We start from the raw sequence: 24,463 nt of genomic DNA, 5'->3' as shown, positions 1-24,463 counted from the left end.
TCTCTCTCTGTTATATGCTCTCCTCCTTCATAACTTCTTTCATCTTGTTGTACAGCCACTGAGTTATCTGTGTTTCCCATTCCTACCTTGCACAATCTCACTCCCCCTCCTTGCCTTGTGCAACCTTTCCTACCACACCCCCACATCCATCAACCAAGGCAACTGCTGTCAATAATTGATAATCAATAATCAGTATCGCCGGCACCCTGGTATTGTACGTCTGTGTGTGTGAAAGTCTGTACTTTCTACTAGAAAAAGAGCCAGTGCTTAAAAGCTAGTGAACATGTTCTGTTAATGTCTCCTATAGGTGAATGAATACATATTGATCCAGCCAAGAATTTCCGTTATTCCTATAGAATTAAAGTAATTTTGACATGTCTTAAATTTTATAATTTGTAATAACATAAAAGAAGACACGTAAAAGTTATTTTATTTAAATATGAGCATGATTTAAAGTAATGTTAGCAAAAAACTACATCCCTGATCCATACTCACCTTCTCTACAGCAAGTCGCTTTAATTCTGACCCATACCATGATGCTCCGAGTAAACTGTTTCTCACAATTGCACGTATGCTGTCAAACATTTTACTAACCTGGAATAATACATTCATTAAAAGCAAAGACTTACTCCATATACATAACATTTATTGAAAGAAACAAATCAAGATCTTTATTGGTTTCTGGATGATACTTATTCAGAATAATGACAACGAATTCATGTCTGCAAAAAGGCATCTTAGTTACAAAGATAAAACTGATTATCAAAACCGATACTATCAGACCAACATAAATTATATTAGTCTGCATGTTTACTTGCATCAAAAATATACTTCAAATCAGAGAATGTTTTTACACAGCCACAAGATAATGACAACACGTTTCCTGTTGAATTTATCGTCCTGCAGTAAAAAATGTAACCACATTGCTGCTACTGCACAAAAATAAGAAATGTCAATACAGCAGCTGATATGGGTTATTTTCCAATCTGACCAGTGTTATTTTTCTAAAAAAGTTGGCTAACAAAATTATTTATTTATTGGAATGTTGCACAGTTAACGATGTGAAACATGTCAACTGGCCAAAGCTTATGTCCAAGAATCAGCACAGTTTTAGAAAGCATCATTTACGTGAAACTCTGCTTGCCCTTTTCTCACACGATATACAGTGAACTATGGGTGACGGGCAACAGGCAGATTCCATATTTCTTCATTTCTGAAAAACATTTGACATGGTACCCCACTGCAGAATGTTAATGAAGGTACAATCATACAGAATAGGTTCTCAGATATGTGAATGTCTCGACAACTTCTTAAGTAATAGAACCTATTGCATTGTCCTCAGAGTGAGTGTTCAGTGTTCATCAGGGACAAGTGTATAGTCAGCATTGCTCCAGGGAAGTGTGATAGGACTGCTATTACTTTCTATATACACTCCTGGAAATGGAAAAAAGAACACATTGACACCGGTGTGTCAGACCCACCATACTTGCTCCGGACACTGCGAGAGGGCTGTACAAGCAATGATCACACGCACGGCACAGCGGACACACCAGGAACCGCGGTGTTGGCCGTCGAATGGCGCTAGCTGCGCAGCATTTGTGCACCGCCGCCGTCAGTGTCAGCCAGTTTGCCGTGGCATACGGAGCTCCATCGCAGTCTTTAACACTGGTAGCATGCCGCGACAGCATGGACGTGAACCGTATGTGCAGTTGACGGACTTTGAGCGGGGGCGTATAGTGGGCATGCGGGAGGCCGGGTGGACGTACCGCCGAATTGCTCAACACGTGGGGCATGAGGTCTCCACAGTACATCGATGTTGTCGCCAGTGGTCGGCAGAAGGTGCACGTGCCCGTCGACCTGGGACCGGACCGCAGCGACGCACGGATGCACGCCAAGACCGTAGGATCCTACGCAGTGCCGTAGGGAACCGCACCGCCACTTCCCAGCAAATTAGGGACACTGTTGCTCCTGGGGTATCGGCGAGGACCATTCGCAACCGTCTCCATGAAGCTGGGCTACGGTCCCGCACACCGTTAGGCCGTCTTCCGCTCACGCCCCAACATCGTGCAGCCCGCCTCCAGTGGTGTCGCGACAGGCGTGAATGGAGGGACGAATGGAGACGTGTCGTCTTCAGCGATGAGAGTCGCTTCTGCCTTGGTGCCAATGATGGTCGTATGCATGTTTGGCGCCGTGCAGGTGAGCGCCACAATCAGGACTGCATACGACCGAGGCACACAGGGCCAACACCCGGCATCATGGTGTGGGGAGCGATCTCCAACACTGGCCGTACACCACTGGTGATCGTCGAGGGGACACTGAATAGTGCACGGTACATCCAAACCGTCATCGAACCCATCGTTCTACCATTCCTAGACCGGCAAGGGAACTTGCTGTTCCAACAGGACAATGCACGTCCGCATGTATCCCGTGCCACCCAACGTGCTCTAGAAGGTGTAAGTCAACTACCCTGGCCAGCAAGATCTCCGGATCTGTCCCCCATTGAGCATGTTTGGGACTGGATGAAGCATCGTCTCACGCGGTCTGCACGTCCAGCACGAACGCTGGTCCAACTGAGGCGCCAGGTGGAAATGGCATGGCAAGCCGTTCCACAGGACTACATCCAGCATCTCTACGATCGTCTCCATGGGAGAATAGCAGCCTGCATTGCTGCGAAAGGTGGATATACACTGTACTAGTGCCGACATTGTGCATGCTCTGTTGCCTGTGTCTATGTGCCTGTGGTTCTGTCAGTGTGATCATGTGATGTATCTGACCCCAGGAATGTGTCAATAAAGTTTCCCCTTCCTGGGACAATGAATTCACGGTGTTCTTATTTCAATTTCCAGGAGTGTATATATAAATGACCTGGTGGTCTGGGTCAGCAGCAGTCTCCAGTGGTTTGTGAAGATTCTGTGCTGTGTATGTAAATGTGTCGAAGATGAGTGAGTGTAGGATGATACAAGATGACTTAGAGAAAATTTGTAGTTGGTGTGATGTACATTAGCTGGCTCTAAATGTAGAAAAATGTTAGTTAATGTGATTAAGTAGGAAAAACAAACTCATAGTGTTTGGATACAGCATCATTGGTGTCCCACATGACTCAGTCACGTAATTTAAATATCAGAGCATAATGTTGGAAAGCAATATGAAATAGAATGAGCATGTGAGGATGGTGGTAGGGAAGCTGAATGATAAATTTTGGTTTGTTGGGAGAATTTGAGGAGAGGACTGCTCAAGTGTTCAGGATCTGCACTATTTCGATTTAAAGAAAATATTGAAGCCTTTCAGAGGTGGGCTGCTAGATCAGTTACCTGTAGGTTCGAGCAACACGCAAGAGTTACGGAGATGCTTCAAGAACAAAAATGGGAATATCTGGAGGGAAGGCAACTGTCTTTTCAAAGAACACTATTGAGAAAATTTAGAGAACCAGCATCTGAAGCTGACTGCAGAACAATCCTACCACTGCCAAGATACATTTTGCGTAAAGACAAAAAGATAAGATATGAGAAATTACAGTTCTTATGGAGGCATATAGACAGCTGTTTTACCCTCGCCCTATAAGCGAGTGGCAAAGGAAAGGAAACGACTAGTAGTGGTACAGGGTGCCCTCAGCCACACACCTTATGGTGGCTTGTGGAGTATGTATGTAGAAGGTGTGTGTGTGTGTATGAGAGAGAGAGAGAGTTGCTCTTTCCACAAATTTGTTCCCATGGGAAAACTGCCATTAAACAGAAACATAAATTTATTTTCACATAAATTATATTCGGAAATGACATCTGACATGTTCTATTTCTCTCTCCCGCAGACATACTGTGGGTTCCTTCAAAAGTTTTTCTTTGTTAATGTGGTCTGGTATAGTATTGTCAAAACCTAATTTAAATAAATGTTAACCCAACTGATTTATTTCTCATATATAAAAACAGAATCTGTCCTGCACAGTTCTGATGGTAAAGTTTACAACTGACTCCACATTACAGATGTAAACAAACACTTCCATCACTAACTTGTTCTACATGAAAAACAAAACAATTTTTGTCTTTTCTTGTACAACCCCACAAAAATATTTATTTTATAGAAACATTGTGGAGGTCTGTGAATTTCCAGTATCAGAACCACGCTCTTTGAGAGTGCTGATTAATTGCAAAATCTTCTCTGTGCAGTATAAACTTACAGTTGTCCTCTGGGTGGACATGTAAGACAACAAAAGAGAGTCCTAACAACAGCATTTCCAAATAAGTTGCAACTTAAACATAACTTACAACAACATTCGTAAAAATTGTAATACCTGAAAGTACGACCCAGATTAATCAAACACCAAAGAATGTGTAGAACAGTGTACCAGAAATAATCAATTAAGATACCAGTGATCAGTGTATACATAATTTCAGTAGCAGCCTCTCTTTTGTGACCAGAAAAGTCTATGTTATGCCAAGACTAGTAAGTGAAAAGCTGGAAATGTGAAAGCAACTGACAGTATGTCTTGTCAAAGGGTACAGCAAGAGCATCTGAGTCACTCCCAATGGGTCTGAATGATTAGTGCAGCTTGTAGAGCATTTGCCGCTGTAACAATAATGCATCAGTGGAAACAGTACTCCAGTGATGGCATACATACATTTTTTATGCCACCATGATAATCACATCCAGTAAAATGCATTGTTGATCAGAATAGCAGATAAAAACCAAGGGTAACAGATTGGGAATCATTGTATATAGGGGATTTCTACCTCTACATATTGGGGACAATAATATCACAATAGTGAATGGGTTCTGGACAGTGCAGAGTGACCACAGCTTGTGATAACCAAATTCTTGTCTGCATGGTCGTAGTGGATTACGAAGTTTTGTCCATAGTGTCAATTCAATGTTGGAACACTGCAGCAGGTGTGAACAGTTCTGGCTCAATTCTTTAAAGAAATCTCTTGTGGACTGGTTTAGTGCCACACGCACCATAGCTTTAGCTTCCATTGTCTCAATAGAACAAATGTGCCAAATTATAACGGGTACGTGAACACCATTTTTGGCATACTTTGATGTATGCCTGTCCTCCAATGATAGTTACATACATTTTAGATGCCACTATGGTGACTATATCTGCTAGACCATATTGCTGATCATCACAGGAGATAAATCATCAAGGGTTATGGTTTGGAGCACACACTAAAAAAGTGATTCCAACTCCTACATATTGAGGGCAATCAGAAGTGTTTTAGAGGATGAAGCACTGCCTCTTCTTCAGGCAACCACATACTTCACATACTACTTACAGTTGTTCTACATTCGTATCTACAAGCATCCAGTCACCTTCAATGCATACCACTATACCGTCCCTCCTTTCCTGTTCCAGTCATGTATCGGTGGCAGGAAAGAGGAAAAGTAGTAATGTCCAATAAACAACAGTGTCATTAGAGACAGAGCACATCCTCGGACTGGGGAAGGAAATTGGCCATTGGCCATGCCGTTTGAAAGCAACCATCAAAGTGTTAAGCAATTTGGGGAAATCGTGGAAAACTTGAACCTGGATGGTCAGACAGACATTTGAACCACCGCCCTCCTGAAAAGAGTCCAGTGTCTTATTACTGCACGACCTCACTTGGTAGGTGTATAGGAAGAAGTAGTCAACATATTGAGGGCAATCAGAGGTGTTTTAGAGGATGAAGCACTGCCTCTTCTTCAGGCAACCACATACTTCACATACTACTTACAGTTGTTCTACATTCGTATCTACAAGCATCCAGTCACCTTCAATGCATACCACTATACCGTCCCTCCTTGTACAGTGTTTATACAGTACAGTGTTTATAAGGAGAAGTAATATATTCGTTGGCTAAATACTTAGGCTAAATTCTTGAAAACTGCCACAAGTCGCACCTTGTATTTTTTATTTACTGGTTTCGCTCTTCAAACAAACAAGAGCATCATCTACATCTACATCTACATCTACATCTTTACTCCGCGAGCCACCTTACGGTGTGTGGCGGAGGGTACTTATTGTACCACTATCTGATCCCCCCTTCCCTGTTCCATTCACGAATTGTGCGTGGGAAGAACGACTGCTTGTAAGTCTCCGTATTTGCTCTAATTTCTCGGATCTTTTCGTTGTGATCATTACGCGAGATATATGTGGGCGGTAGTAATATGTTGCCCATCTCTTCCCGGAATGTGCTCTCTCGTAATTTCGATAATAAACCTCTCCGTATTGCGTAACGCCTTTCTTGAAGTGTCCGCCACTGGAGCTTGTTCAGCATCTCCGTAACGCTCTCGCGCTGACTAAATGTCCCCATGACGAATCGCGCTGCTTTTCGCTGGATCATGTCTATCTCTTCTATTAATCCAACCTGGTAAGGGTCCCATACTGATGAACAATACTCAAGAATCGGACGAACAAGCGTTTTGTAAGCTACTTCTTTCGTCGATGAGTCACATTTTCTTAGAATTCTTCCTATGAATCTCAACCTGGCGCCTGCTTTTCCCACTATTTGTTTTATGTGGTCATTCCACTTCAGATCGCTCCGGATAGTAACTCCTAAGTATTTTACGGTCGTTACCGCTTCCAATGATTTACCACCTATGGCATAATCGTACTGGAATGGATTTCTGCCCCTATGTATGCGCATTATATTACATTTATCTACGTTTAGAATATACGTTTCAGAATATACAGCTGAAAAGTTGGCTGACGGCATTAACGATTGTGTTTAAGGTTGGCTGACAACTCAAAGATTAAACTGGTTGTACTATAGTACTTAAACTTATGTTCAAAGCACAGTAGTAAATGCTGACATTGACATCATCAAAGAAGAATTTAAGTACTATAATACAGCCACTTAAACCTTTAGAGCTGTTAGCCAGCTTTGAAACATAATCTTTGATGTTATTAGCCAACTTTCAACTGTATATTCTGATGATACTCTTGTTCATTTGAAGAGTAAATGAAAAATACAAAGTCAATTTGTGGCTGTTTTCAGGAATGTAGTTTTAACGGTCACTCCCCCCTGTGGGCAGTGCCGCCTCCTGCTATATTCCTTGGCTTTTTTGGAATATAACAAACACTCTCGAATTTCTACAGGAAACTAAATATGGTGAAAACCTCTCTTGTAGTGTTTGCCACTAGATTTGGATGAGCATCTCCATGACGCTTTTATGGTTGCTACATGATCATCAAACAAAATGCACTGCTCTTCTTTGGATCTTCTCTGTATACTCCACTAATCTTATCAGGTATGGGTCCCAAACTGATGAGCTATACTTAATAATTGGTTGGATGGACATCCCTATGATGTTTTTATGCTTGCTGCATTAATCCCAAACAAATTGCACTGCACTTCTTTGGATCTTATCTGTACTCGCTATTAATCTTACCAGGTATGGCTACAGACTGATGAGCAATACTTAAGAACTGGCAGAAACATTTTCTTAGGGTTTTCCACTGAATCCCAGTCTGTCATTTTCCTTCCCCAGAACTAACTTTATGTGGTTGTCCAACTCAAAATGACTTTAGACGCATATTTAATGGTAGTAATTGTTTCCAGTAGTTGACTGTCAGTTCTATTTTCATACAGTAAAGAGTCTGCCTATACATACACAACACTTTACATTTGTTTACACACTACGCTAAATTTTCTGGCTTAAGACTTCCCTGTACACAACAGTATCAACTGACTCAGGGAGTGTCAGATGTTATCCACCAAGTAACTTCACATGTATCACTCTCAGTAACAGTCCTGCATCACTCCCGCAGAGTATGTCTGACACTATTTTCAAATTCTCCAGTGAGAATATTAATTTTTGATAATGACATAAAATTTAAATTTCATGGTGAATAAATTCAAAGTGGGAAATTCAGCAACCATAATTTTCAACAATACTAACCTCCGTCTTTTCCAGTTCTCTTTCATCTTCATGGAAAGTGTTCTCCACCATGGTTGCTAGACCAAAACTCATAAACTTCTCCACAGTCTCCACACACATTTCCCATCGTTCAACAGGTTCCTGCACACCTGTCACACGGAGGAAATGATGTTATTTAGAACTAAATAGTTATTAATTACGTGTAAAAGAAGTTAAGAAAAAAAATAAAATAACTGATATTTAAATGATAACATGATCAGGATTGTATATTAATTATGAAAACATGGGCTGGAAACGTGTATTCCACGAAAAATGTGAACTATCACTTCACCGGGATCTGAATAGCTCATATTACTAGTCCAACATCCTACAGTGTCATCATATACCACAGTACTTGTGTCATAGTCAACATCTACATGAGCACTATTTCTCTCATAAAGAACACTCCTTCATTCAGGCTAATTTCAAAATATTTGACTACCTCTCCTGTGAAATAGAGAAACCAAGCCCAGTTGGAATATGTGTACCCCAACTGTCTGCTTGTAGTATGAAAGTGGGCAAAAGTGTTTGCACATCATGTAACTGAGATGCTACTTTGGTACCAGCCCAGTATTCATCTAGGGGGATGTTCACCGAATGGATTCTACCCACAGTCGCCACACCTCCACATCCCAGAAGTGCTGAAAGGAACACTTGTAAACATACTGAGGAGTTCTGCATGATAGTGAGTTGTCACACAAATGATCCACAGAACATGTAAATAACTAACAAATCTGAGTCAGTAGCTTCATAACAAGGAAATTGTTTAACGGTAAGCTCAATGATTCTTACCTGTCCCCAAAATCCACAATGCAACCAAAGCATCCACAATTAATCAGCATCTCTCATCATTTGCATGTCCTGTTCTGCTTTATATTCCCTGCAAATTATTGCCACCTCTACTGATTGTCATATTTTACATCTTTCAAAATCACAAAAGTAACTTTGTTTGTGGGCAAAAGTTAGACCTCCACAAAAGGTATGCTGGATGAAGTTGAACATGCAAAGAATAGTGTGTCTAAATGACACACAAAGCAATTGTTGTCTTTCTTAATTCACCTCTCCCACATACTCCCATCTTTTACTTGAATGATTATACAATTTGAAAAATCAGTTTTTCAGTAATTCTCAGATGGTGGGGTGGGAGGTATTGAAAAGGATCTACTCAGCATTGTGATCACTGGAGACCTATTTTTGTTAGCGTCAAAATTCTTTCATTACTTACCAAATAAAAGAAGCAAGCCCACTATGATACAGAGAGACGATGATGTTAAAAAAGCCACAGAACCCTAGGTGAATACTGGGCTGGTACCAAATTAGCATCTCAGTTACATGATTTGCAAATATGAATGGGCAAATGAGGGGTGGGGTGGAGGTGGGGGGTGGAGGGGGGATTTGAACAGGAAATTCAAACTGGTTTTCCTTCTTCAAATGTGACAAAAAAGTGAAATGTAAAGCAAATAAACAAAGCAATAATATGTATGTAGAACAACACATGAATTTGAAGTTACAGTAGAAAAATATGGACATTCTGTATTATGTATCAATTAGCATCAACTGTCCACACACTATAATGATAAGACTCATGCACCTCCACACGTCTGCTCAAAAGGATTTAAACTTTGTAGCTCAACAGCTGTGCAACTGATGGAGTTAGTGGGAAGGCTGCATAAAAATTAGTTCCAGAACTTATGAACTGCACTTTGTATTCATTATTTCTATTAAGGAGTTTTACAACATCTACCCTTTAAAACCACTTCAGTTTTATTATTACTGATTGCATATCAAATATAAAATGTTAAAAACTTGAACATGAATTTGTTTGTCATACCTGTTAACTGAATATTGTAATTGTTGTAAACAGATGTAAAACTGTTCGACAGATATGGCAGGTACATGACAGTCAGTTTCCACAACATGTAGTCATTCAATGAGCTGAAAGAAGATAATACAATATAATTTAGCAGAAGTAGTCCTACCTATAAACACACATTACAAATTATCAATATAAAACCTAGAATTATCAATATAAATAAAGAACTGAATATAACTGCAATTATCAAATTGTAAATTTAGTTAAGCCTGGTAGTAAACAAGAGCACAAGTCTGCAAGTGCGCAGTTCCCTCACCTGCGATCAGTTGTTGACAGGAGCATTGAAACCTTGTTCAAGTAAGAAGGGGCCGTAACAATAATTTCCGTTTTGTCTGAAATTCTTGCCCTCGGAAACAGACCTTGCAGGATGTCTTGCAAGGGAATCTGAAATTATATACAGACTCATAATTTTGTTTCTGGTTCTAAATTAATAAACTTTTCAGAATGAAACAGAATGCAACAATAAGTACAGGTCTTAGGTCTTAGTTACCAATAATACAAAGTGCAGGATAGTGTAACAACATTTTATAGGAAATGATAATACAGTGAATAAAGCCAACAATTTCTTCATCTTCTGAATTATTTATTCTCTCTAAGTAATGAGAGATTTCGTGATTCCTGTATACTAATGCCTACATTACCAAATTACAAAGAAAGTAACCAGTCTGCTGACAAGTGAATGGTTCATTACACATTCATACAAGGATCAAAAGATTTAGAATGGGTAATATTAGAAGTTCTATATCTCAACATTTAAAACTGGACAATACAACTACACATCACATTCTTTCTGAATCTATCCTAGAGTTCTATGAAAATAATTAACCTTGAACCATAAGATGAGTTAACAATTTCATAGATTTTTGGACAACATGGTTGTGCAGATGAAACGACGATTAGTATGATTAATCAATTATTCAAAAACAGTCTTAATCTCATTTATTATTATTATACCGCCAATCAGTTTCAACCCGACGTAGGGGTCATCTTCTGGGCGTTTACACCATTGGTCGACTGTTGGTGGTGTCACTCCTGTCTACATAACGGCAGGAAACTGCTACTAGTGAGGCTTATAGTACGCATCCAGGATAACACGTCTTGCTGGTGTCTGCAGAGTCTAAGTCCGTTATCAGCGCGTTACGTAATCAAGATCACTCGTTGTCTATATAAGCGGGCCGTCCACGCCAGCGGAACCATTCCACTGTGAGCTCTATCTGCAACAGCATTGAAGCACTATGCCTCACTGACGTGTGTATTGTCATCGCCGCCACTGCATGCCTGTCTACAAACATATTATTAGCCTCGAAAATAAATAAACACCAAGTCCTTTCATCCATACATGTACTTTTTCATCATTACTAACTTTTCTACAGGAGCGGGTATACAAGGTAAATGGCGTATTACTATACACATAATTAGGTCTACTTTGAGTCTTTGGGTCGATTCCACAATGCCAAGTTTTGTAGGCGATGACATCTCGCCTTTCATGTGTAATGATTCCCGGCAGGAAACGGGCGTTATGTAGACAGGAGTGACACCACCAGCAGTCGACCAATGGTGTACACGCCCAGAAGATGACCCCTACGTCGGGTTGAAACCAGTTGGTGGTATAATAATAATAAATGTGATTAAGACTCTTTTTGTATAATTGATCAACGATTTCAGTTGTGCTACCTTTTGTCTAAAAGTAAACAATTAAATGTAATTAATCAGTCTTATATAGGCAGAACTGAAAGAGATACTTAGGGGGCAGAAGTTCCAGGGACACGATGAAAAATAAGTAGCCATTACATTACTGAAGAGTGGAACTTCTCGTAGCTGTAAAGACGTATCAAGGAAATAATTTAAAACACCCTGCTGTTTTCTCCATCATCAATTAATCCTCCCCTCAAGTAATCTGTATAATTGTTCCATGACACATGGAGCACTCAATGAAAATTTTATTAATCAGCTACAGAAGTGAATAAAAGCAAGTAAAATCTATGTATATACCTTCATTACTCCCTCTAATACACCCTCATCCTTTGAAAAGACTAGGTGTTTCATACAGATCGTTTTATTTTACAAGACTGAACCATCTAAATGAATGAATATAGAAATTTGGGATAAATTTTAACTTGCACTTTGAAATTTAAAGATTTCACACATCTGCCCACTTGTTAATTCAAGACAGATTCTATTCAGCACTTTCTTGCATGTAGCACATGGAAGTCTACTCACTGTATCAGCCGATAGTTATCCCTCATGTTTCTGACTGTTATGTTCAGTGGCAAAGTTTGTCTTTCAAATTATACAGGATTCAATTGCTACAAGACCTCCTGATGGTGATAAATAACAATGTGTGGAGCTTTGTGAATTCACCGCCTTACACCTTTCATGTATAAATTTTTTTTTTTTTTTTTTTTGTGGTTTTAGGGCGCAAAACTTCTATGGTCATTAGCGCCCAGCCCGTGACGTAGAAAACAGGAAAAAAACGAAATTTAAAATCAGCAGCAATGGAAACAAAGTCAGAAAATTTGAGAAACTAAAGGCAGAAGGAATGCTTAAAAGTCCACTATAGAAAGGGGATGGTTGTCCCCCCAAAAAAAAGCTTCAAATGACTGACGTCATTTCACTGTCACTAAGAAACTGTAGAACGCGGTCAGCTGAGCGCGTGTCATCTGCTAAAATCGACGATAGATCAGGCGATAGCTGTAGACGGGAGCGTAACGGATTAAAATAGGGGCATTCAATTAAAAGGTGTCTGACCGTCCACAGCTGAGAGCAGTGGGGACAGAGTGGGGGAGGATCACCGCTTAAAAGATGTCGATGACTAAAAAGACAGTGCCCTATCCGGAGTCGAGCTAAAATTACCTCCTCCCGACGACGCGTTCGGGAGGAAGAGGTCCAAGCGCAAGGAAGGGCTTTCACTTCCCGCAATTTATTGTGGAGAAGTGTTGACCAATGCGCATGCCATAAATGAGTAACTTGGCGACATAAACCGCTCCGTAGATCGGTAAATGGAAGAGACTGAAGAGCTGGCCGAGGAAGAGAGACTGCAGCCTTGGCCGCTATATCGGCCGCCTCATTTCCACAGATACCAGCGTGTCCCGGGAGCCAGAGGAACGCCACTGAGACGCCCCCCAGGTGGAGCAAGCGCAGACAGTCCTGAATCCGGTGGACCAGAGGGTGCACAGGGTAAAGAGCTTGGAGACTTAGGAGAGAGCTGAGAGAATCTGAGCAGATTACGTACTGTATCCGCTGATGGCGGCGGATGTAGTGGACAGCCTGGAGAACAGCGTAAAGCTCCGCAGTATAAACCGAACACTGGTCGGGAAGCCGAAAGTGATTTGGGGTGTCGCCAACAATATAGGCACTCCCTACACCTAACGATGTTTTCGAGCCATCGGTGTAAATAAATGTGGCTTCCGTCATTTGTGCACATAGAGCAGCAAATGCCCGACGGTAAACAAGTGTAGGGGTACCATCCTTGGGAAATTGACATAGGTCTCTGAGCAAGTCGATCCGGGGACGGAGCCAAGGCGGTGCTGTACCCCAAGTTGTCAAGAAGGTTTTAGGAAAGCGGAAGGAAAGAGAATGGAGCAGTTGACGGAAGCGGATTCCCGGGGGTAGTAGGGAGGAGGAGCGGCCTGCATACCCGACATCAAAGGAGGCGTCGAAAAAAAGGTTATGGGCTGGATTAGCAGGCATGGAAGACAGATGGCTAGCATAACGACTCAGAAGGACTGCCCGCCGATTGGACAGCGGAGGTTCAGCAGTCTCAGCATAAAGGCTTTCCACAGGGCTGGTGTAAAAAGCTCCAGACACTAAACGTAATCCACGGTGGTGGATAGAGTCGAGACGCCGAAGAATAGACGGCCGAGCAGAGGAGTAGACTATGCTTCCATAATCCAATTTCGAGCGCACTAAGGCGCGATAGAGGCGGAGAAGGACCACTCGGTCCGCTCCCCAAGAGGTACCATTCAGGACACGGAGGGTGTTAAGGGAACGCAGACAGCGAGCCGAAAGATAGGAAACGTGGGAGGACCAGCACAGTTTTCTGTCAAACATAAGACCCAAGAATTTAGCGACGTCGGAAAACGGAAGGTTGACAGGACCTAGATGTAAGGAGGGCGGAACAAACTCCTTACGTCGCCAAAAATTAACACAAACGGTCTTACTGGGTGAGAAACGGAAGCCGGTTTCGATGCTCCACGAGTGGAGGCGATCGAGACATCCTTCAAGACGTCTTTCAAGAAGGCTGGTCCGTTGAGAGCTGTAGTAGATCGCAAAATCGTCCACAAAGAGGGAGCCCGAGACATCAGGAAGGAGACAATCCATAATTGGATTAATGGCGATGGCAAACAGTACAACACTCAGCACGGAGCCCTGGGGTACCCCGTTTTCTTGGGAGAAAGTACGGGAGAGAGTAGTGTTCACCCGCACCCTAAATGTGCGCTCTGCCATAAATTCGCGAAGAAAAATGGGCAGCCGGCCTCTAAAGCCCCAAGAGAACAGTGTGCGGAGGATGCCTGTCCTCCAACAGGTATCGTACGCTCTCTCCAGATCAAAAAATATTGCTACCGTTTGGCGTTTCCGGAGAAAATTGTTCATGATATAAGTGGAGAGAGCAACAAGATGGTCAACAGCAGAACGATGCTTTCGGAATCCGCATTGGGCTGGTGTTAAAAGACTGCGGGACTCCAGCCACCAAGCTAAACGGTAATTCACCATACGCTCCAAAACCTTACAGACACTACTCGTGAGAGAAATGGGGCGATAGCTAGAGGGGAGATGTTTGTCCTTACCAGGTTTCGGAACGGGAACGACAATAGCTTCCCGCCATCGCCTGGGAAAGGTACTGTCGGTCCAAATTCGATTATAAAGGCGAAGGAGGTAACGCAGGCTATGGGTTGATAAATGCAGCAACATTTGGACATGGATACCATCCGGTCCTGGGGCGGAGGAGCGAGAAGAAGAGAGTGCATGTTGGAGTTCGCGCATGGAGAAAACAGTATTGTAGCTTTCGCGATTTTGAGAGGAGAAAGCAAGATGTCGCACTTCCGCTGCACGTTTCTTCGGGAGAAACGCTGGTGGGTAATTTGAAGAGCTCGAAATCTCAGCAAAGTGCTGACCCAATGAGTTAGAAATTGCGATGGGGTCCACTAAGGTATCATGCGCGACAGTGAGCCCAGAGACCGGGGAGAAACTAGGCGCGCCTGAGAACCGTCGAAGCCGACTCCAAACTTCCGAGGAGGGAGTGAAGTTGTTAAATGAGCTAGTAAAGAATTTCCAGCTTGCCTTCTTGCTATCGCGGATGACGCGACGGCATCGCGCACGGAGCTGCTTATATCGGATACAGTTGGACAAAGTTGGATGGTGACGGAAAATGCGAAGAGCACGTCGCCGCTCACGTATTGCGTCACGGCATGCCTCGTTCCACCAAGGAACTGGAGGGCGCCGGGGCAATTTGGAGGTGCGTGGTATTGAACGTTCCGCAGCTGTGAGAATAACGTCGGTAAAATGTGTGATCTCATCGTCGACGCTGGGAAAGCGACAGTCATCGAATGTCGCTAGAGACGAAAAAAGTGTCCAATCGGCTTGGGCAAACTTCCAGCGTCGCGAGCGCATATATGGCAGTTGAGGCTGCAGTCGAAGAACACATGGAAAGTGGTCACTCGAGTGTGTATCATCAAGGGCGAACCATTCGAAGCGCCGAGCTAGCGGAACAGTACCGACCGCAAGGTCCAAATGGGATAAATTTGCCGTGGAGGCAGACAAAAATGTGGGGACCCCAGTGTTGAGGCAGACTAGATCCGCTTGGTGGAAGACGTCTAGCAATAGTGAGCCACGTGGACAAGGATGTGGAGATCCCCAAAGCGGGTGGTGGGCATTGAAGTCCCCAACCAGCAAATAGGGGGGTGGAAGCTGATCAAGAAGATGAAGGAGATCAGCTCGTGCCATTGGTGTAGACGATGGAATGTATACCGTACAAAGAGAGAACGTGTATCCAGAAAGGGAAAGACGGACGGCGACAGCTTGGAAGGACGTGTTTAAGGGGATTGGGTGATAATGGAGAGTATCATGGAGCAGAATCATGAGTCCTCCATGGGCTGGAGTGCCTTCAACAGAGGGGAGGTCATATCGGACGGACTGAAAATGAGGGAGAACAAAGCGGTCATGGGGACGCAGCTTTGTTTCCTGAAGACAGAAGATGACCGGCGAGTAGGATCGTAAGAGGATCGACAATTCCTCCCGATTGGCGTGAATGCTGCGGATATTCCAGTGGATAATGGACATAGGGTGAACAGAAAATGGAGGAACGTGACCAAGGGTGCTGTCAACTCAACGACTGCTCAGAGCTTGCGACCGACAGCATGGAATGGCATTCAGTCGAAGGCAGAAGATCCTGATCCATAGGTTGGTCAGGAGCAGCTCCTGCCACCAACGATCGGCCAGTTGACCGGCCACCAACAGTGCGCCTCGGCGACACAGAAGATGGCCGAGGGCGATTTCCGCCAGGTGGTGCTGTAGATGGGACACGCCTTGGCGGAGAAGGAGAGGAACTGTGTTTCTTCGTAGCCTTCTTGGAGGTATGTTTAGATGAAGGAGGAACCGATGGTTGTGAAGTTGCAGTACGTAAAAACTCTTCACGAGAATGCTCTTTTTTTGAAGACTTGGCGTCTGACTTTTGGGCTCGAGATTTAGCAGAACCCGACGAAGGGTGAGCCATAGAGTGGGCAGGCGAAAGAGGTGAGGTTGAACGGGCGATCTTTGCGCTGGCCGATCTGACGACCGTGGTACTAAATGTGAGGTCGCAAGTCTGCGTGGCCGCCTCCTTTGTTGGCCGAGGAGAAGCAAGGACAGTGCTGTATTTTCCTTTCTGAGGCACGGTGGGCTGTCGACTGGCGAGTAACTTTCGAGCAGCAAAGGTCGACACTTCCTTCACTCTTATTTCCTGGATCAGCTTTTCGTCCTTAAAAACAGGGCAATCTCGAGAGGAAGCAGCGTGGTCACCCATACAGTTGATGCAGCGAGGGGATGGAGGTGGACAAGCACCCTCGTGGGCATCCCTGCCACACGTAACACATTTGGCCGGATTGGAACAGGACTGGCTGGTGTGATTGAACCGCTGACATCGATAGCAACGCGTAGGGTTTGGGACATAAGGGCGAACGGAAATTATCTCATAGCCTGCTTTGATTTTTGATGGGAGTTGAACTTTGTCAAATGTCAAGAAGACAGTGCGGGTTGGAATGATGTTCGAGTCAACCCTTTTCATAACCCGATGAACAGCCGTGACGCCTTGGTCAGACAGATAGTGCTGAATTTCTTCGTCAGACAATCCATCGAGGGAGCGTGTATAAACGACTCCACGCGAGGAATTTAAGGTACGGTGCGGTTCCACCCGGACAGGGAAGGTGTGGAGCAGAGAAGTACGCAGCAATTTTTGAGCCTGGAGGGCACTGTGTGTTTCTAACAACAGGGTGCCATTCCGTAATCTGGAACAAGACTTTACAGGACCCGCAATTGCGTCGACACCTTTCTGAATAATGAAAGGGTTGACCGTGGAAAAGTCGTGACCTTCGTCAGACCGAGAAACAACAAGGAACTGTGGCAACGATGGAAGAACCGTCTGTGTCTGAGACTCAGTGAACTTACGTTTGTGAGCAGACATAGTGGAAGGTGAGGAAACCATTGCGGAAGAATCCCCCATGATTACCGGCGTCTCCGATGGCGCGCTCCTCCCTTGTGGGGGCCCTCACCGAGGGCACACCCGCCTTAGGTGATTGTTCACACCTCAGGTCACACCTCCCGACAAACGAACGGAGGGACCAATCGGCACTTTCGGAAGGTATCAGCTCGGGTAATCACCCCTCCCTGGGCCTGGCCGTTACCAGGGGGTACGTACGTGTCCTACCTGTCTACCCGGGGCGGGGAATTACGCGTTACCCCGTCACCGGCTACGCATGGAAGTGCGTGGGTCGGCCTTCAGACACGCACAGGGAGGAAAAAAGAGAAAGGGAAAGGAAAGAAAAGGGGGTCTCAAACGCCGCAGCGGAGAAAAGGGCAAGGAGAAGAGGGAAGGAAAAGAGAAGGACAGAGGAAGGGCGAGGACTTGCAAGTGTAAAAGCAAGGAATTTGGAACAGTTTCGAGCGTCCGTCTCCGGACGTAGGCACAAACCATACTCCCAGAGGGGGAGAAAGGGAAGGAAAGAGCCAGAGGTGAGGGGGGGGCGAAGATGGGGGACGGGGAGGGATGCGGAAAGGGAAGGGAAGGTTTTTCATGTATAATGATTCCCATGTTCAATTTAAGTGGAAAAGTGAACTGTCACAACATAAAAATATCCAAATACAGCAGCCACAGACTATAGTTGAATGCAAGACACATTGTACAAAGCTTCATGTGTTTTTTGACATTTCACGAGAAAATATTTATAACCTACTCGTTCTTGCAGAAAAGATGGTACCAGGAATCACATACCTCGATATATTGAGGATATGGAGTTTTACAAAGTTGCAAGGACATGCCGAGAACTTCATTTTTCAACAGGACAGGGCACCATAACATTGGTACCTGCATGTAAGAGCTTTTCTTAACAATGAGCTGCCTCATTGATGAATCAGCCAAAAGTGCAGATCTCATATAGCAGCACTCACTTCCAAGGTCATCCAGTCTCAAGGATCATGATTTTTTTTCCTAACTGCTTTGTGTGAACAATGACGCCACATAGTAACAGCAGTGAATGCTGTAACTCCTACCATGCTCGCTACAGTATAAGTGAGTTAGACTATATGTTTGTGGTGCATCTAGTGGAGTGCACTCTGAACGTTTGTGAAACATAAATGATAGCTTTGATCATAAACATAATTGTAAAAAGTATCCCAAGCCTATAAGTGCATCTACTTAAAATATATACCCTTCTAAAATTGAACAGATATTTTGAAAATAAAAACATTTTAGTCCTATGAAAGTTAAAATTCATCAGAAGTTTCTATCTTCCCTCATGTAGAAGTTACAGTTTTTAGAAATTTGATTAATCTTGTAGAAACTTTGTGTATTACTTTTTTCCTGACAGTTTGTTTTAAGTAGTGTTACGGAATTTTACTCTCAGCTATTAGCCTATTGTTATTTCAAAATCATTTCCTGCACACTGTGATTATGTAATCATGATTACTTTTAAAGAATAATATCCCATAAAGAGAACATTTTGGAATGTGGAAATATCACAATAATGTAAATTTTACTTACTTATAATACTACAGAATGACTTAAAATTATTAAATGTTATACTGAATAGAACTAGTATGTATTGTATACAGTGTAATGTAGCACAACACAATATCAGAATTCCTAACCAACTTATAATCTGCTTCCACAAAAACAAAAATATGAGGGTTGCCCAGAAAGTAATGCTCCACATTTTTTTATCCTGAGCTGAAAACAATGTTACAGAAGCGAAACATTATGTATGTATTATTTGAAGTCTCCTGAGTGAGCATGCCAAGTTTCCATCACTTCAGACAGATAGTGTAGCTGCAAGACAGTTTCAAAATGCCGTCTGTAGATGATGTACAATACATGCAAAATGCCCTCATTGAATTTCTCACTGCAGAGAAAGAAACTGTGGGGAATATTTACAAACACTTGTGCAAAGTCTATGGAGCATCTGCTGTCGACAGGAGTACAGTTAGCCATTGGGCATGGAGGGTGAGGTGGTCAGAAGGCTGTTCGGGGGAGCTCCATGATTTGCAGCAGTTGGAGAGACAATCTACAGCTTCACACCTGACCTAGCCCCCTCGGACTTCCACTTGTTGGACCATTAAAGGATGCCTTTCATGGAAGACATTTTGAGGACAATGAGGAAGTGATTCACAAAGTGAACCACTGGCTCTGCCACCAGGACAAGGATTGGTACCTAGAGGGCATATACACCCCTGTTTCGCCCTGAAGGAAGCACACAGAATGGGATGTGGATTACGTGGAAAAATTGGGTGCATAGGTAAAGCACCAATCTTTCATGTCTGTAATTCTCATTCCCCCCACGAACCATGGACCTTGCCGTTGGTGGGGAGGCTTGCGTGAATCAACGATGCAGATAGCCGTACCGTAGGTGCAACCACAACGGAGGGGTATCTGTTGAGAGGCCAGACAAACGTGTGGTTCCTGAAGAGGGGCAGCAGCCTTTTCAGTAGTAGCAGGGGCAACAGTCTCGATGATTGACTGATCTGGCCTTGTAACACTAACCAAAATGGCCTTGCTATTCTGGTACTGCAAACGGCTGAAAGCAAGGGGAAACTACAGCCGTAATTTTTCCCGAGGGCATGCAGCTTTACTGTATGATTAAATGATGATGGCATCCTCTTGGATTAAATATTCCGGAAGTAAAATAGTGCCCCACTTGGATCTCCGGGCGGGGACTACTCAAGAGGACGTCGTTATCAGGAGAAAGAAAACTGGCGTTCTACGGATCGGAGCATGGAATGTCAGATCCCTTAATCGGGCAGGTAGGTTAGAAAATTTAAAAAGGGAAATGCATAAGTTAATGTTAGATATAGTGGGAATTAGTGAAATTTGGTGGCAGGAGGAACAAGACTTTTGCTCAGGTGAATACAGGGTCATAAATACAAAATCAAATAGCGGTAATGCAGGAGCAGGTTTAATAATGAATAAAGAAATAGGAATGTCGGTAATGTATGATGAGATAAAAGAAATTATTCAGGTAGTGAAGGGAGACGAAAATTTAATAGTCAGGGGTGACTGGAATTAGAGAGTAGGAAAAGGGAGAGAAGGAAACGTAGTAGGTGAATATGGATTGGGGCTAAGAAATGAAAGAGGAAGCCACCTGGTAGAATTTTGTGCAGGGCATAACTTAATCATAGCTAACACTTGGTTCAAGAATCATGAAAGAAGGTTGTATACATGGAAGAAGCCTGGAGATACTGACAGGTTTCAGATAGATTATATAACGGTAAGACAGAGATTTAGGAACCAGGTCTTAAATTGTAAGACATTTCCAGGGGCAGAGGTGGACTCTGACCACAATCTATTGGTTATGAACTGTAGATTAAAATGGAAGAAACTGCAAAAAGGTGAGAATTTAACGAGATGGGACCTGGATAAACTGAAAGAATCAGAGGTTGTACAGTGTTTCAGGGAGAGCATAAGGGAACAATTGACAGGAATGGGGGAAAGAAATACAGTAGAAGAAGAATGGGTAGCTTTGAGGGATGAAATAGTGAAGGCAGCAGGGGATCAAATAGGTAAAAAGATGAGGGCTAGTAGAAACCCTTGGGTAACAGAAGAAATATTGAATTTAATTGATGAAAGGAGAAAATATAAAAATGCAGTAAATGAAGCAGGCAAATAGGAATGCAAATGTCTCAAAAATGATATCGACAGGAAGTGCAAAATGGCTAAGCAGGGATGGCTAGAGGATAAATGTAAGGATGTAGAGGCTTATCTCACTAGGGGTAAGATAGATACTGCCTACAGGTAAATTAAAGAGACCTTTGGAGAAAAGAGAGCCACTTGGATGAATATCAAGAGCTCAGATGGAAACCCAGTTATAAGCAAAGAAGGGAAAGCAGAAAGGTGGAAGGAGTATATAGAGGGTCTATACAAGGGCGATGTTCTTGAGGACAATATTATGGAGATGGAAGAGGATGTAGATGAAGATGAAATGGGAGATATGATATGCGTGAAGAGTTTGATAGAGCACTGAACGACCTGATTCGCAACAAAGCTCCAGGAGTAGACAACATTCCATTAGAACTACCAACAGCCTTGGGAGAGCCAGTCCTGACAAAACTCTACCACCTGGTGAGCAAGATGTATGAGACAGGTGAAATACCCTCAGACTTCAAGAAGAATATGATAATTCCAATCCCAAAGAAAGCAGGTGTTGACAGATGTGAAAATTACCGAACTATCAATTTAATAAGTCACGGCTGCAAAATACTAACACAAATTCTTTACAGACGAATGAAAAAACTAGTAGAAGCCGACCTCGGAGAAGATCAGTTTGGATTCCGTAGAAATATTGGAATATGTGATATGTATCTTAGAAGCTAGATTAAGGAAAGGCAAACCTACGTTCCTAGCATTTGTAGACTTAGAGAAAGCTTTTGACAATGTTGACTGGAATACTCTCTTTCAAATTCTGAAGGTGGCAGGGATAAAATACAGGGAGCGAAAGGCTATTTACTACAATTTGTACACAACCAGATGGCAGTTATAAGAGTCTATGAGCATGAAAGGGAATCAGTGATTGGGAAGGGAGTGAGACAGGGTTGTAGCCTCTCCCCAATGTTGTTCAATCTGTATATTGAGCAAGCAGTAAAGGAAATAAAAGAAAAATTCAGAGTAGGTACTAAAATGCATAGAGAAGAAATAAAAACTTTAAGGTTCGCCGATGACATTGTAATTCTGTCAGAGACAGCAAAGGACTTGGAAGAGCAGTTGAACGGAATGGAGGAATGGATAGTGTCTTGAAAGGAGTATATAAGATGAACATCAACAAAAGCAAAACAATGATAATGGAATGTAGTCGAATTAAGTTGGGTGATGCTGAGGGAATTAGATTAGGAAATGAGACACTTAAAGTAGTAAAGGAGTTTTGCTATTTGGGGAGCAAAATAACTGATGGTGGTCGAAGTAGAGAGGATATAAAATGTAGACTGGCAATGGCAAGGCAAGCATTTTTGAAGAAGAGAAATTTGTTAACATCGAGTATAGGTTTAAGTGTCAGGAAGTCGTTTCTGAAAGTATTTGTATGGAGTGTAGCCATGTATGGAAGTGAAACATGGACAATAAATAGTTTTGACAAGAAGAGAATAGAAGCTTTCGAAATGTGGTGCTACAGAAGAATGCTGAAGATTAGATGGGAGATCACATAACTAATGAGGAGGTATTGAATAGAATTGGGGCGAAGAGGTGTTTGTGGCACAACTTGACAAGAAGAAGGGACCGGTTGGCAGAACATGTTCTGAGGCGTCAAGGGATCACAAATTTAGCATTGGAGGGCAGCATAGAGGGTAAAAATTGTAGAGGGAGACCAAGAGATGAATACACTAAGCAGATTCAGAAGGATGTAGGTTGCAGTAAGTACTGGGAGATGGAGAAGCTTGCACAGGATAGACTAGCATGGAGAGCTGCATCAAACCAGTCTCAGGACTGAAGACCACAACAACATCAACAACATTAGTCACATAAGCATTAAAGTGGCCGAGTGCCCAGCGCACTGGTTTATATAAGGCTGTTGTGCCGATGTGAGGCAGCCTCTTTAGGCTGGCCCTAGAGGTGCTTGCTGTTTAATTACACATGCTCATTATAAACGGTTACAACACTCTTTCCCCCTCAGGGGAAACTTTTCACCCTGGAGATGTCCATGCCTACACTGGAAGAGAATATGCTCTGACATGGCACAGGCCTGGACAGGCACTGTGCCCACTCAGGCAACACCAGTGATGGAGGCGCCATGCCATGTTGATGTCCACATCTGGGCAGGCGCTCAGTGATGGAGGCAGCATAGAAGACAAAGGTGATGGCAAATGTGGTGGCAGAGGTGGCAGCACCATCGACAGGGGCTGTGGAGATGGAAGCAGCCTGGCGCCAACTACTCTGCCTGGCATTGGCAGCACCTAGAACAGAGATGGTGCAGGAGACGAAGGGGACACGGACCACATCGCAGGGGTAGGCGTAGATGGTGGAGGTGACCATGGGGGTGGCGGGGCCTCTGTCACATGGTCATTCACATGTGGGCAGAGCTGGTCCTGACAACAAGCCATCGGATATGCACACAACACAGAGGCGGCAGCCTCAGCAGTGATGGATGACTGCCAGTATTCAGTTACGGCGTTGGGCAAACACATGGTCTTGGACAGCAGAGCCCAGATGGAACTGCTGTGATATCAGTGTCAATGGATGGACGGGCACCAGCTGGACCGGATGAAGCAGTGTGTGGGTCTGGCAGCTGGGAAGCAACTCACCTGGGATATAGTTGCCTGCTTGAATAAACCTATATGAGCTCAAGAACCTATTGTGGGCTTCCTCAGGAGAAGACTGCATGATGTACTTTTTCATCTGAGTTTTGAAAGTACAGACCATCCATTTTGCCTCAACATTAGACTCAGGATGAAATGAAGGAGGAGTAACATGCCGAATGCCATTGAGACAAAAACTGTGAGCCACTGTCATTTCAAGCACATACAGTTATCCTTCTAAGGAAAAAATCCTTGTGAGAGCTGTGACTGTAGCCACTGTGGATGTGTGAGAAAGTGTCAACTACAGAAAGCCAAAAATATTTAAGGAAGGTACTCACAAAATCAGGATAATATGCTTCCAGGGGTGCTGGGGGCAGGCCCCAGGGAAAAAAGAGGCCTGTGTGTCACGTGATGGATGGTGTACTGCAGACAGGCTGATTGTCAATAACCAGCCAAAACACTTGGTGGCAGGCCACCAATTCCAGCGATTATGCACAAGAAACTTCCCAGTGGTCCTGGTGGAGAGGACATGTGATGTCCCACTGCATTGTGGACAGGGTGACAAGCCCGGGTACCGACTTTTCAGTAGGCAGTAGTAACACACCTTCAAGAACTGAGAAGTGATGGTGAATAGTTTAGTAATTACACAAGGGATCTGATGCTCGGCTTTGTGATTTATTCTGCCAGCCATGGTGAACACAGTGAACAACCTGATGTAAGAAATCATTGGCTGCAACA

At 43.5% G+C, this 24,463-nt stretch overlaps 1 protein-coding gene across 1 annotated transcript in view; it reads right to left on the bottom strand.

Annotated features, from left to right (window-relative positions):
• The window catches only part of LOC126473303 (endothelin-converting enzyme homolog), a 632,708-nt gene that overhangs the window by 101,438 nt on the left and 506,807 nt on the right, over positions 1-24,463 (bottom strand). Inside the window, exons 7-10 of the mRNA XM_050100277.1 lie at positions 10,017-10,144; positions 9,719-9,822; positions 7,870-7,997; positions 496-594 (exon numbers count right to left, since the gene is read on the bottom strand). Of these exons, the coding sequence (XP_049956234.1) occupies positions 496-594; positions 7,870-7,997; positions 9,719-9,822; positions 10,017-10,144 (459 nt within the window). The remainder of the gene's footprint in view (positions 1-495; positions 595-7,869; positions 7,998-9,718; positions 9,823-10,016; positions 10,145-24,463) is intronic.

This window comes from Schistocerca serialis, chromosome 4 (assembly GCF_023864345.2).
Source record: "Schistocerca serialis cubense isolate TAMUIC-IGC-003099 chromosome 4, iqSchSeri2.2, whole genome shotgun sequence".
NCBI lineage: Eukaryota > Metazoa > Arthropoda > Insecta > Orthoptera > Acrididae > Schistocerca > Schistocerca serialis.
Note: the sequence above shows the minus strand (reverse complement) of the source record. Positions and strands in the feature narration are given on the sequence as shown.